Source organism: Podarcis tiliguerta (genome assembly GCF_965153285.1).
Source record: "Podarcis tiliguerta genome assembly, chromosome: 6".
Classification (NCBI taxonomy): Eukaryota; Metazoa; Chordata; class Lepidosauria; order Squamata; family Lacertidae; genus Podarcis; species Podarcis tiliguerta.
Window position 1 is genome coordinate 47,794,905 of NC_139539.1, and position 11,845 is coordinate 47,806,749.

An 11,845-nucleotide genomic window follows, 5' to 3' on the forward strand; every position below is an offset into this window, starting at 1 on the left:
GAAACTGGAGCAGCCTCTGCTGAACAAGCAGGATGAAGTGCCTTACAGTTCTCTTCACCATTATTACTCTCTCCGAATGTCTCTTTAAGTAAGTTATCGTTATATTGCTGATATTTACTTCACAGACATATGTGCTTTCTGATTAACTAATCAAGCAAGAGAGGAAAGGGAGTGTGAATTGTATCTACAAATCTAAGAATATACATACATATATATATATATATATATGCTTTCGTAGATTTTCACGGGTACAGGAATGCAGGTTTTGGTGTCCTCGGGTGTCTTCCCGTGTAAAAGTTGGGGTGTCTAGGCGACGTTTCGACGAGGTCTCACTCGTCATCTTCAGGCTGGTGCTTTCGGCTTCTTGTTACTGGAACAGAGCAGGATCTCAGTGTTTGAGTTCCTATAAATACCGTTGAGGAGGTGTGGTGTATAGCCTCCAATGTTCTGGGCAGAGACGAGGTTCCCAGGCTAGTGTGCCTTTTCTTCTTTTGTTCCTTAATTACTTGAGGGATATCTTGAGTGATTTCTTGAGTGATTTCCTGAATCCCACTTAGGTGGGTCATTAGGTGTGGATTAGTTGCTAAAGCCTTCGTGTCTTGAACTCTTGAACTTTGTGAAGAGTTTTTCTGAGAAGATGGCTGTACTGCACTTGGTTGTGCTCTGGCTTGGCTTCGTGTATAGGGGCGAGCTGTGGTTTTGTGGTCTGTGCCAGCCAGATCTGTGTAGGGATTGCAGGGGAGTGCAGCATCCGGAGGTGCCACCCTGGTTTGGCTACTGGATGGTGTCTGTAGTTTATCTGTGGAGAGGGTCTGGGTTTGGGTCTGGTGTGGTTGATTGGTGATGGCGTTCTGTGTGCCTCTGGATCTGGTGTCAGATTTTGTGGGGAGGGCTAATTTCCAGATGTCTGGCAAGCGGGATGTGTCGTCACGCTTGTTCATGTTGTGAGGGTGTTTCTCTATCTCGATGGCTTCCATGATTATTCTCTTGTGGTGATGTTCCATGTTAAAGAGCAATTTGGAATCTGCAAAATTAATTTCGTGTCCTGTTTCACATCCCGCTTGTGAGACACATCCCGCTTGCCAGACATCTGGAAATTAGCCCTCCCCACAAAATCTGACACCAGATCCAGAGGCACACAGAACGCCATCACCAATCAACCACACCAGACCCAAACCCAGACCCTCTCCACAGATAAACTACAGACACCATCCAGTAGCCAAACCAGGGTGGCACCTCCGGATGCTGCACTCCCCTGCAATCCCTACACAGATCTGGCTGGCACAGGCCACAAAACCACAGCTCGCCCCTATACACGAAGCCAAGCCAGAGCACAACCAAGTGCAGTACAGCCATCTTCTCAGAAAAACTCTTCACAAAGTTCAAGAGTTCAAGACACGAAGGCTTTAGCAACTAATCCACACCTAATGACCCACCTAAGTGGGATTCAGGAAATCACTCAAGAAATCACTCAAGATATCCCTCAAGTAATTAAGGAACAAAAGAAGAAAAGGCACACTAGCCTGGGAACCTCCTCTCTGCCCAGAACATTGGAGGCTATACACCACACCTCCTCAACAGTATTTATAGGAACTCAAACACTGAGATCCTGCTCTGTTCCAGTAACAAGAAGCCGAAAGCACCAGCCTGAAGATGACGAGTGAGACCTCGTCGAAACGTCGCCTAGACACCCCAACTTTTACACGGGAAGACACCCGAGGACACCAAAACCTGCATTCCTGTACCCGTGAAAATCTACGAAAGCATATATATATATATATATATATATTATAATATATATATGTATGTATGTATGTATGTATATTTGTGTGTATATATACATATATACACACTGCATCAAACTTATTCTTAAGTTTTGGGCTATAGAGTGGAAAGACTAATTGCTAAATAAGCACATCACGGGGAACCAGATAGAGGGCCTTTTCAGTAGTTGCACCCTCCCTGAAGGAACGAGGCAGAGGGCCTTCTCGGTAGTGGTGCCCGCCCTGTGGAATGCCCTCCCATCAGATGTCAAGGAAATAAACAACTACCTGACTTTTAGAGGACATCTAAAGGGAGCCCTGTATGTGGAAGTTTGAAATGTTTGATATCTTACTGTGTTTTAATCTGATGTAAGCCACTCAGAGTGGCTGGGGTAACACAGTCAGATGGGTGGCATATAAATACATTGTTGTTGTTTGTTTCTTTTGTACCAGGATTTCTTTGGAGAGGAGGAAGAGTCTAAGAAAGATTCTCAGGGAGGAAAACTTGCTGGAAGAGTTTCTTTTGAAACACTGTTATGGCTTCTTTTGTGCTCAATGGCCTTTTGCAAAAAATGGCCATGTGTCTAAGGAACCGCTTCTGGATTTCTTGGATGTGAGTTCATGTTTTGCTTTTATCAGTTTGCTGTGCTGCAGAACAACATTCCCAAATATATTCATGAGGCTCAGTTGAGACCCTTTTAACATTTATCTTGGCATGCAGGCTTAAGAACATAATAGGCACAATTAAGCAAGACATAGTCATTCCCACTAAAAGCGACAGAATACGATTTAGTCATGACTAGCCTTGTTGATTTCTATGGGACATGTTGAAACTAACTTTGGATGGATTGTACCCATGATCCACCCATAGTTAAGCATTTTGAAATCCCATTGACACCTAGGGGGAGCTAGATGCAAAAGAGAACAGAGCTCTTGGACCTTTGATATTTCCAACAGGAGTGATTTCTCATCATGGAAACTTAACACCTGCTGAAATGCCCTTTACTAAATAACAACCCTAATTCTACACATCCATTAAAGGTCTGTGAGTCCTGACTTCTTTTGCATCTGGCCACCCTACTGAACCACATGTAGGGCAAGTTGGGGTGACATGAGCCAGAAAAATATTATTTTACCTTACTGACTATGCACAGAAGGACACTGGGGAAAATTGGTATTCCTACTGTTGTATCTTTGCTGATTGTAGGTTATGTTTCTGTGCATTCAGCTTGAACATTTTGATGTTTATTCTTCATTTATTTGGGGGGGGGATCCCCTTTCTGCATGAACCAATCTTTGCCAAGAATCTATTTCCTGCTTCCACCCTTCAGTTAGTTATGTGGCACTCAAATTTACAGTGATTAACTTGCATATCTGGGAGGAACTAAAATTTTCAAAAGTCGGAAAAAAGAGAGAAGTAACCAAAATAAGTGTTACAAAGTGTATTTGTTTTATAAATCAACAGCTCGAATACTATGGAACAATCTACATTGGAACCCCGCCACAGAAGTTCTCTGTTGTTTTTGACACTGGGTCATCTGATCTCTGGGTACCATCTGTCAAGTGCAGTAGTGAGGCATGCCGTAAGTAACTGAGTACCTCAATGTAGTCAAACATGTTAGTCAGATGTAAAAGCGGTGGGGGGGGGGAGCTATAAGGAATGGGCTCATTATTTCACAACCAGAAATCCAGAGTCCAGTTGAGGGTATAATTCCAGTTACCTAGGACTCACTGAATGCACAGGGACTTGCTTCTGAATAAATATGCATTGGATTGACGAGTGAGCCTCCAATCCTATATACCCACTTTCCTGGAAGGAAGTGCCATCAAAGTCCATTAGTGGCATTACTTCTGAGTAAACACGCATAAGAGTATACAAGAATATCAAGTGGATTTGGTTGTGTGAAATTCAATTCCCATCATCAAACACAGACATTTTTAGTTAATGGTACGAAAATGTTAGAATGAATATATGCATGTGTGGGGGGGGAGAGAGAGAGATGGGGGAGGGAAAGAAAGATTCAAGTTTCAATATCAGGGAATCATTTTGTATTGGGTAAAATTTATTCAGTTCAATAATAATATCTCCCAGTTTTATCTAAATATTTCCTGCAGGTAGACTAACAAGATTGCTAGTATTTTCCAAACACCCTTTACTTTAAAATTTTACAATAGTTTTCTTCAGACAGCAAATTTATACTGTGATTTCTGCCTGCTATCTATGATTAATTAAAAACTATTTTTATATCTATTTAATGCTTTCTTTCTTTTTTACTTTTAGTAAAACATCGGAGGTTTGACTCATCTAAGTCTTCTACCTTCCGCAGAACAGGAAAACACTTCCACATTGTGTATGGGACAGGAAGCATGAAAGGAATCTTGGTATTTGATACAGTTAAGGTAAACTAATAATATTATATAGGTACAGTACAATGTTATACTCAGCTATTGGTTCTGTGCATTTCCAAGGCCAGTGAATCTCAGCCTGTTTGAATGCTGGAACTCAAACTTTAACGCAGAAAAAACAAAACAGCCCATTATTTTCTCTGGAAACACACACACACATACATATACATATATACATAAATACATATGTAGATGTAGTTGCAGGTGGATGCATATAAAGGAACTCAAAACAAAATATATTTTAACTTAATAGCTGTTTTGTTTTTTGTTTAAAAAGACTTTACTGAGTAATCGAAACATTATACAATACAACAAAGAAGAACCAACTGGTGACTTACTATGATAGATCTGTGATACATAGTTAGATATCACTTCATAACATAGAAAGGTTCAATCCAATGTCAATCAAGAAAATGAGAATACTATTTTGGGGGAGGAAGCAGAAAGGGCTACTGCCAAATAAAAAAAAAAAAATGATGGGAACATGCCAACCCTGAGTTTATTTTTTAATATACATCAAAGCATTCCCCACGTAGCAGCATAGTCCATTGATTTCTTGATTTTAAATTGCCATTGTTAGCATCAAAGTAATACGAAATTGAAGCAGTACAAAATCATGGGATCCTGAAGTAAACGCCAATGAAATTGTTGAGATTTACTTCTGAATAAAGAGGTTTAAAACTGGGATGTAAGTCACACTTACCCACTATTTACATCTGAATATTATTCTCTGGAAAGCCAAATTGCATACATGTTTAAAAAGAAAAGCAAGACAGAACACTGTTTGATGAGGTTTCCTTTTTGTTAACATGCACAGGGCTGTAACTTCAATACATCACGTGTGTGTGTGTGTGTGAATAAGCAGATGAACATCACTAGTAGAACCCTGCTCTGTACTTCACAGCTTGATATAAAAGTAAGGAGATACTTTGCTTCTCTCCTAGGTATCCAGTGCTTCCATTTCTCATCAGGGATTTGGCTTGAGTACCACTGAGCCAGGTAAAGCCTTTGTCAACATGACATTTGATGGGATCCTGGGCTTAGCCTACCCCTCCCTTTCTGAAGAAAAAGCAACTCCGTTCTTTGATAGGCTGATGAAGGAAGGCTTGCTTGAGAAACACCAATTTTCTGTTTATCTCAGCAGGTAAATACTATTTTGCTTTACTGCTAAGTTGATTTGTTGAGAGCTTTGCTTTAAGGGAAGAACCAAGTTCAGGTGAACTATGTTGATGTGGGAAGGTAGAGAGTTGAGGCTGAGAGTGAAGACGAAGAGCATTCTATAATTTATGTGAATGCAGAATAGGAAATTAGATTACATCTCATCAGTATAGCTCACATCACTTTTGATTTTAATTTAATATTGGATCACCTTGAGACCCTCCTACCTAAAAACACTTATTGAATCTTTGTTCCCAATTGCAACTGTACCCCATCCAGAATAATAGGAGGACAGCATTACAAAGACCTTTTCACCTGACTATTTTTAAGGTCAAGTAGTCAGCAAAATGTATTGTTATGAGTTGTGAGAGGCGCAGGCTGTATGGCAAGACCCTTTTAATTCCTGGGTCCAACAATCTAATCAAGGATTCGAATTCCTGGAATAGCTAGGCTAGCTTCTTTGCTGAAGTGATAGCCTAGGTGATGAGTTATCGAGGCAACAAATGAAGGGTCTCTGTGCTAGCCAGCAAATAAGTGGGACCCCCTCCCTCTACTTGCTAGTAGTTAGACAGACAAAGGCCAGAGTGAAGGGTAGAGTGATGTCAGCTAGCCTGTCTAGGGCAGAAGGCAGGAAGGCAAACAGTATGTGGAAGCAATGACACTCCCTGGACTGGGTGCAAGCAGGCAGGCAGGCAGGTGAGGCTGGCTGGAGATAAACTGAGGTTGGTGGAGTAGAGGCCCCTTCTGCAGAATGGCCTCCACTGCTCCAAACTGGCTTCCTTAAAATCACAATGAAAACCAATTAGGGAAGAACAAATCTTATGAAGATTATGAAGGGGGAAGTCAGTGTGTGATCTACAAAGCAGAACAGGAAGCATGGTGATATGGAGAACAAAACAGGAAAAGTATACAGTATTAACAGCATTCACCTTTCAGAATCTTAGAGCCTTCATTGTTCACAATTAGATACTGGTGCATTACGATTGTTCCTTTCTATTTTTCCTCTTTCGGTAGTAATTTGCACAGAGGTACAAGAATATGATACATTCGTTTTTTAACATGCAGTTCAACTTATTCTGAATGAATGGCTTGGTAACAGCACACCATATATTCATGTTTCAGAAAGAAAAGAGGAAGTGAGTTCATTTTTGGTGGAATTGATCGATCTCACTATACTGGTCGTATTAATTGGATACCTGTTAATTATCAGTCGGGTTTTTGGCAGATTGCACTGGATAGGTAAGCAGGAATTATTATTAGTAGTTGATGTTGTAGCATTAAGGTATTCTTAACATATGGACTGCCACAAGGGAAAGTAGGTGCCGTTTACAATAACACTGGAAATTTTTTGTGACTAATATTCATTGGCCAAATCTATACTGGTCAGTTATAACATTAAAATGTGTTATAAAAATATGACACCAGCGCTGTGCTGCAGAGACGCAATCAGTTGGCAATGAGAAATTACATTGAGAGCTATGTAACTTTAAAATAAAATCCTTCAATGGCGTTTTTACATATCAGTGCAGATCCAGCCCTAGTTATTGGCTAGCTAAAAATATAAGGCACAAAAGGAAATGAAGAGAAGGCTTTGCAATAAAATGTAAATACTAATATGTAGTTTACTTTGTATTTGCAAGATGTCAGTTGTTAGGATGAATTGTCAATGTTATTATCAATTTATTTATTTATTTATTTATTTGTTTGTTTATTTATTATGTTGATGGTGATCTACAGTGTATATAAGGACAGGTTCCTGCCCTGAAGAACTTACAATCGATAGTTCATGCATTTTGCTTTGCTACCTTCTAAAGCTTCCAATATGTGATGTAATATTGGCTAGCACAATGGAGAACCTAAGCTGCATAGGGATGGATAGCTTCCTGAAACCACTTATCATATCCCACTATCCATTTTGTTTTAAGTCCATGTTTGGGGAAGGGTTGTATCTCAGTGTTAGGGCCTATGTTTTGCATGCAGAAGATCCCAGGTTTAATAACTGATATCTCCAAACGTGGTTAGAAGAACCCCGCATTTTAAATCCTGGAGAGCTTCTGCCATTCACCATAGACTATACTGAGCTCGATGGACCAGTGGTCTGATCCAGTGAATGTTCTATGTCACAGTCTAATGATTTCTCATTTCTCAGCGTTTTAGTGAATGGTAAAGAGATTGCCTGCAAAGGTGGATGCCACGGAATCGTTGATACAGGGACATCCCTCTTGCTTGGCCCAAAATATGAGATGATTAAAATCGAAAAAGCCATTGGAGCCACTCCAACGCACTTTGGCATGGTAAGTTTTACTTTTTGGCCATTGTCTTTACACAGTAGCTGAAAGAGACCCCATATCATTAGCTGAGCTTACATTTCAGATACATGCAGAGTGCTTAAGATTAGGCTTGACCTCGGATTCCTGCTTGCATCCCAGTCCTAGTCTTCACAGTACTTCATGGTATTGCTCATGCACACTAATGTGCCTGAGCATAGGGGATATGGCATGCAAGGCTTTGTGAGTATGTAGTGAGAGTGCAGGAAGGAGAGGCAATGGTATGAGCAGGAAAAGGAAACAAACTGGGGTTTGGCTGGACCAGTGTGACATCCAATGAAAAAATGGGCCTAATATTGAATTAACAAAGTTAGCCGAAGTGAGGATATGTTTTTCATAGGTTTATTGGCTCTTGGCAAAAGAGGACCTTTAAGAGTTATGCAGAAGAAGGAAGTTCAGCAGATGTACCTTGTCATGCAACCTTAAACTTGCTGAAGGTCTCTTCTTCAGTACAAATATGAAAGGTGCACAATTCTTTGGCACTCCATCTGCAGGGAGAGGGGGGCAGGCTTTGCTGCTATTATCTAGTACCATTGCCTCTCCTCAAAATAGTTGTATTCACAGTTGTGATATCTTTATTTTCCTCAAACAGTATATTTCAAGAAAGAAAAGACATACAGATTCAGTATGTCAGCATGGCATCAGCATCCCTTTAGAATGGGGAATTTGGTCTCAGAGCAGAATTTAGAATGGATGGTTGTATCATCTGAATTGAGAGGATATGGTTTGGGATATGAAGACTGGACTCAAAGCTTTGAGTTTATTTGTTTGCAATCTTCGGCTAGATGCCCTGTTTCTGTGCTACAATGCACAGACCTGTGTGCTACATTAGATGGTCTGAAGGGAAGTCCAGAATACTCAAGTCCTCTCTTAAGGTTCTTTCCTGAGATTGGCACCGGGACGAGTCCACTGCATTTCTTAACCAAGCTTGAGGTTTGCCAGTTCATTTCCTTCATCATCAGAGCAACACAAGAACTCAGCTCTCTTCCTTATCTTTTTCAGAGTGAAATCAACTGCAGTAAACTCTCCAATATGCCAGACGTTGTTTTTGTAATCAATGGAATCCACTATCCTTTGCCTCCATCAGCCTACACTCTAAAGGTACATAATCGTTCTCGAATCTCATTTACTTGCTATAAGAATGCAAATTCAAAAGGGGTTGGGGCAGATTTAAAGTGCAAAATCTTTATGAACACATGGGCTGAAAACAGAAAAAATGGAATACATATTAGATATGCTGAAAATGTCAGAAATGCTGGGCTAATACATGCATGTCTGATAGGGAAAAAATCAATCCAAATTCGGATAACGGCTCTGCTCTGCTAAGCAGCATCCCGATTCCATACCAACATGATTTATTGATTGTATTGTGTATCTGACTACAGAATTGTATTGTACAATACAGAATTGTATTGTACAATTGTATTGTATCTCTGACTACAGATATTATATCTCTGACCACAGAATAATTATTCCTATCCCCAGAATGTTGCCCCCGTTAGTGCAAAACCTGGGTGCCCAACTCATCCTCAGGACGCATATTACACCTTCCATCAAAATGTAGCAATGTATCTATGGGGCACTCAGGTGTTCCAAGTATTTGCATGGAAGTTGTAGAGAAGACAGAAGGTGGAAGCACACACTATTTTTCCTCCCCTCGTTTCCTCCTTGTGGTGATGAGGCATTCTAGAGAGTTTCAAAATCCCATGGACCAAACAGGAATGTGGATGGGCCCATGCTGTACACCTGTACCGTCACTGCCTCTTGCATTCACTTGAAGGCTGCGTTTGTGGCAGGGGCAAGGCAGGGGAGGAGATAGGAAACCATTCTCTTGTGCTCTTCATCAGCTCCACAGGGAGGAGCCATAGCTCAGTGGCAGAGCATTTGCTTTGCAACTTGAAGATCTCCAGCATTTCCAAGTAGGGTTGGCTAAGATTTCTGCATGAAACTCAGTCAGTCGAACTGTAGACAATACTGTTCTAGAGGGCCAGTGGTCTGACTCAGCATAAGGCACCTCCCTATGATTTCAATGGGAGTGTTCCCCACCCCAGCCACTACCTTTGTAGGCAAAAAGCATTTTGGAATTGTGAAGCATTCCTATCACTTTTCAATACTTTGCTTATTTGTACACTTCTCTGGTTTGTATTGATTGGGAGATCATCCTGTTGATTAAGAGACCAAATACATAATGTACAGTCTTGTGCACTATTACTATTGTACTGTTGTTGTATCTACATTATTTATCTCCTTTGGAGACTTTTTCAGGAGAAACTCTTCCTTCTTTGTGCTGGAATGTTACTGTATGCATTGCTACCCAGTTACTTTCTGGGATGATATTTTTGTAGAACCTCCTGCATGTGATGACTATCCTTTTCCTTCTCTCTAGGAGAAACAAGTTGGCTGCTTTAGTGGTTTCGGATACACATTTGATGGCAGTTGGAACCTAGGAGATGTGTTCATCAGAGAATACTACAGTATCTTTGACCGGGAAAACAACAAAGTTGGACTGGCAAAGGCAGTCTAAAATAATTGTGCCTTTTAACAACAGCAAGTGCCGTAATCATTCATCTAATTGACTTACGCAGTTAAAATGCTTACGCAGATAGCATTTTAACTTCATAGCCATGTATTTGAGCTAATAATAGCAACTCCAATGATGTCCTTTAAAAAGTAATATTTGTCTAAAGTTTGTAAAGAATCTGCAGGTGGTAGCACTGTTGTGGCATATATGATCTAAAAAATATAAATTTCAAATTAAAAAACTGTCCAAATCTTCTTCTTTTTTAGTGATTCATGTACAAAAGCCTATAACTAATGTGAGTGAAGCTGGGGTGCCATTTCAGATATCAGTGAGCAGGCGAGGGGAGGGACAAAGGCCCACTCTCAGAATCACTCAAATAGGCTCATCCACACTTCTGCTTCTCCCATGACTAGAAAGCATGGGTCCAAATGGTTTTCTGCTTGATCCATGCTTACTAGGCATGCTTCAGAGCATTTTCCCCCCATGCCCCATTCCTTTCCCAGAGAAAACCCACTCTTTAGTGCCAAATCAGAGCAAAGATCAATCTGGAGAAAACCCAAACAGAGCACTAAACAGTTTCCCCTGGGGGAAGGCAGCAGGAAAATAGGTGCCTCTGGTTCCTGTAAGCTCAAAGTTCTGCAGAGATTTTGACTTAGTTATGTATCCCCCACCCTCTCTCTCTCTCTCTCTCTCTCTCTCTCTCTCGTGTGTGTGTGTGTGTGTGTGTGAGAGAGAGAGAGAGAGAGAGAGAGAGAGAGAGAGAGAGAGAGAGAAACTTGGTGCAAAGCAAAGTATTTTCCTGTCTATTCTTTAATTGTGAAAAAACCACAAAAATATAATCTAATACCAACAACATAGACAACTTCAAAACAGATACATATTATCTGTTTTTCTATATTTTTTCCCCATGGATAATGGGTAAGGATGATTGGAGTTCTAGTCCAATAACATCTTCAAGGCCACATCATCTCCCTGCATTTTTCTTAATTAAACAATTTTGAGCATTGGAAGCCTCATCTGAGTAAACTGTCATAAATCCACCTATCCCTTACTGACCACAGTACACAAAAGGAAACCACACAGTCTTGCAAAAGGAAAGCACAGATCTTCTCAGGAAGGAGATGCTGTGGCCAAACATGGTTTCAGTTCTTAGGAAGCCTTACCTGTGAGGAAGTTGGTGTCACACCGTCATTCTCACAGAGGGATGGTGGAAGGCTGACCCCATCACTGAGCAGTAGAAACTGTTGTAGTGACTTAAGTGATCCCAGGCATGTTTAAAGGTCTAATATTACTCCAAGCATGAGAAGAAAATCGTTTGCTGGCCAACTAGTGGTTCCAGTCAGTTGGGAGTTAACTGTCAATTGTTGGTAGGATAGCTGAGATTTGTCAGTTGAGGAGAAAGGGGGTGATGAGTTATTTGTGAGGGGTTTTGGTTGGTCAGGCTGTTCAAGCAGTCAGAATTCCAACCAGAGGAGTTTTGAGGTTCGAGGATGGATTGTCCCAAGTGGCTAGCCAGGGTTCTGGGAGTCTTTGGCTCAGATATAGGTTTGGGGTATTTGGACTGAAGTTTGGGTCACTCAGAGGCTCATACTAGCAGCAGTGTCTCAAGTCTTCCAAGGCTTTCAGCAAGCACCTTTGAGAATACGATAGTACATTTGACAGGGAAAACA

At 40.8% G+C, this 11,845-nt stretch overlaps 1 protein-coding gene across 2 annotated transcripts; it reads left to right on the top strand.

Annotated features, from left to right (window-relative positions):
• LOC310679912 (embryonic pepsinogen-like) lies at window positions 1–10,383 on the top strand. 2 transcript variants are annotated; one of them, XM_083445857.1, is made up of 9 exons: window positions 1–88; window positions 2,217–2,376; window positions 3,229–3,346; window positions 4,045–4,163; window positions 5,114–5,313; window positions 6,450–6,566; window positions 7,477–7,621; window positions 8,657–8,755; window positions 10,041–10,383. In XM_083445857.1, exons 1-9 carry the CDS (start codon window positions 33–35, stop codon window positions 10,176–10,178), a joined length of 1,152 nt encoding a protein of 383 aa, XP_083301983.1. In that variant the 5' UTR covers window positions 1–32; the 3' UTR covers window positions 10,179–10,383. The 2 variants fall into 2 exon arrangements, with proteins under 2 accessions (XP_083301983.1, XP_083301984.1); XM_083445858.1 differs by lacking the exon at window positions 8,657–8,755.
• The last annotated feature ends 1,462 nt before the right edge of the window (window positions 10,384–11,845 follow it).

Excerpts from the sequence above, each read along its gene's own strand:
- LOC310679912 (XM_083445857.1), top strand. The coding sequence starts at position 33 with ATGAAGTGCCTTACAGTTCTCTTCACCATTATTACTCTCTCCGAATGT. Across the intron at positions 2,377-3,228 it reads CGCTTCTGGATTTCTTGGAT|CTCGAATACTATGGAACAAT; the intron begins GTGAGTTCATGT and ends ATAAATCAACAG. Across the intron at positions 5,314-6,449 it reads TTTTCTGTTTATCTCAGCAG|AAAGAAAAGAGGAAGTGAGT; the intron begins GTAAATACTATT and ends TTCATGTTTCAG.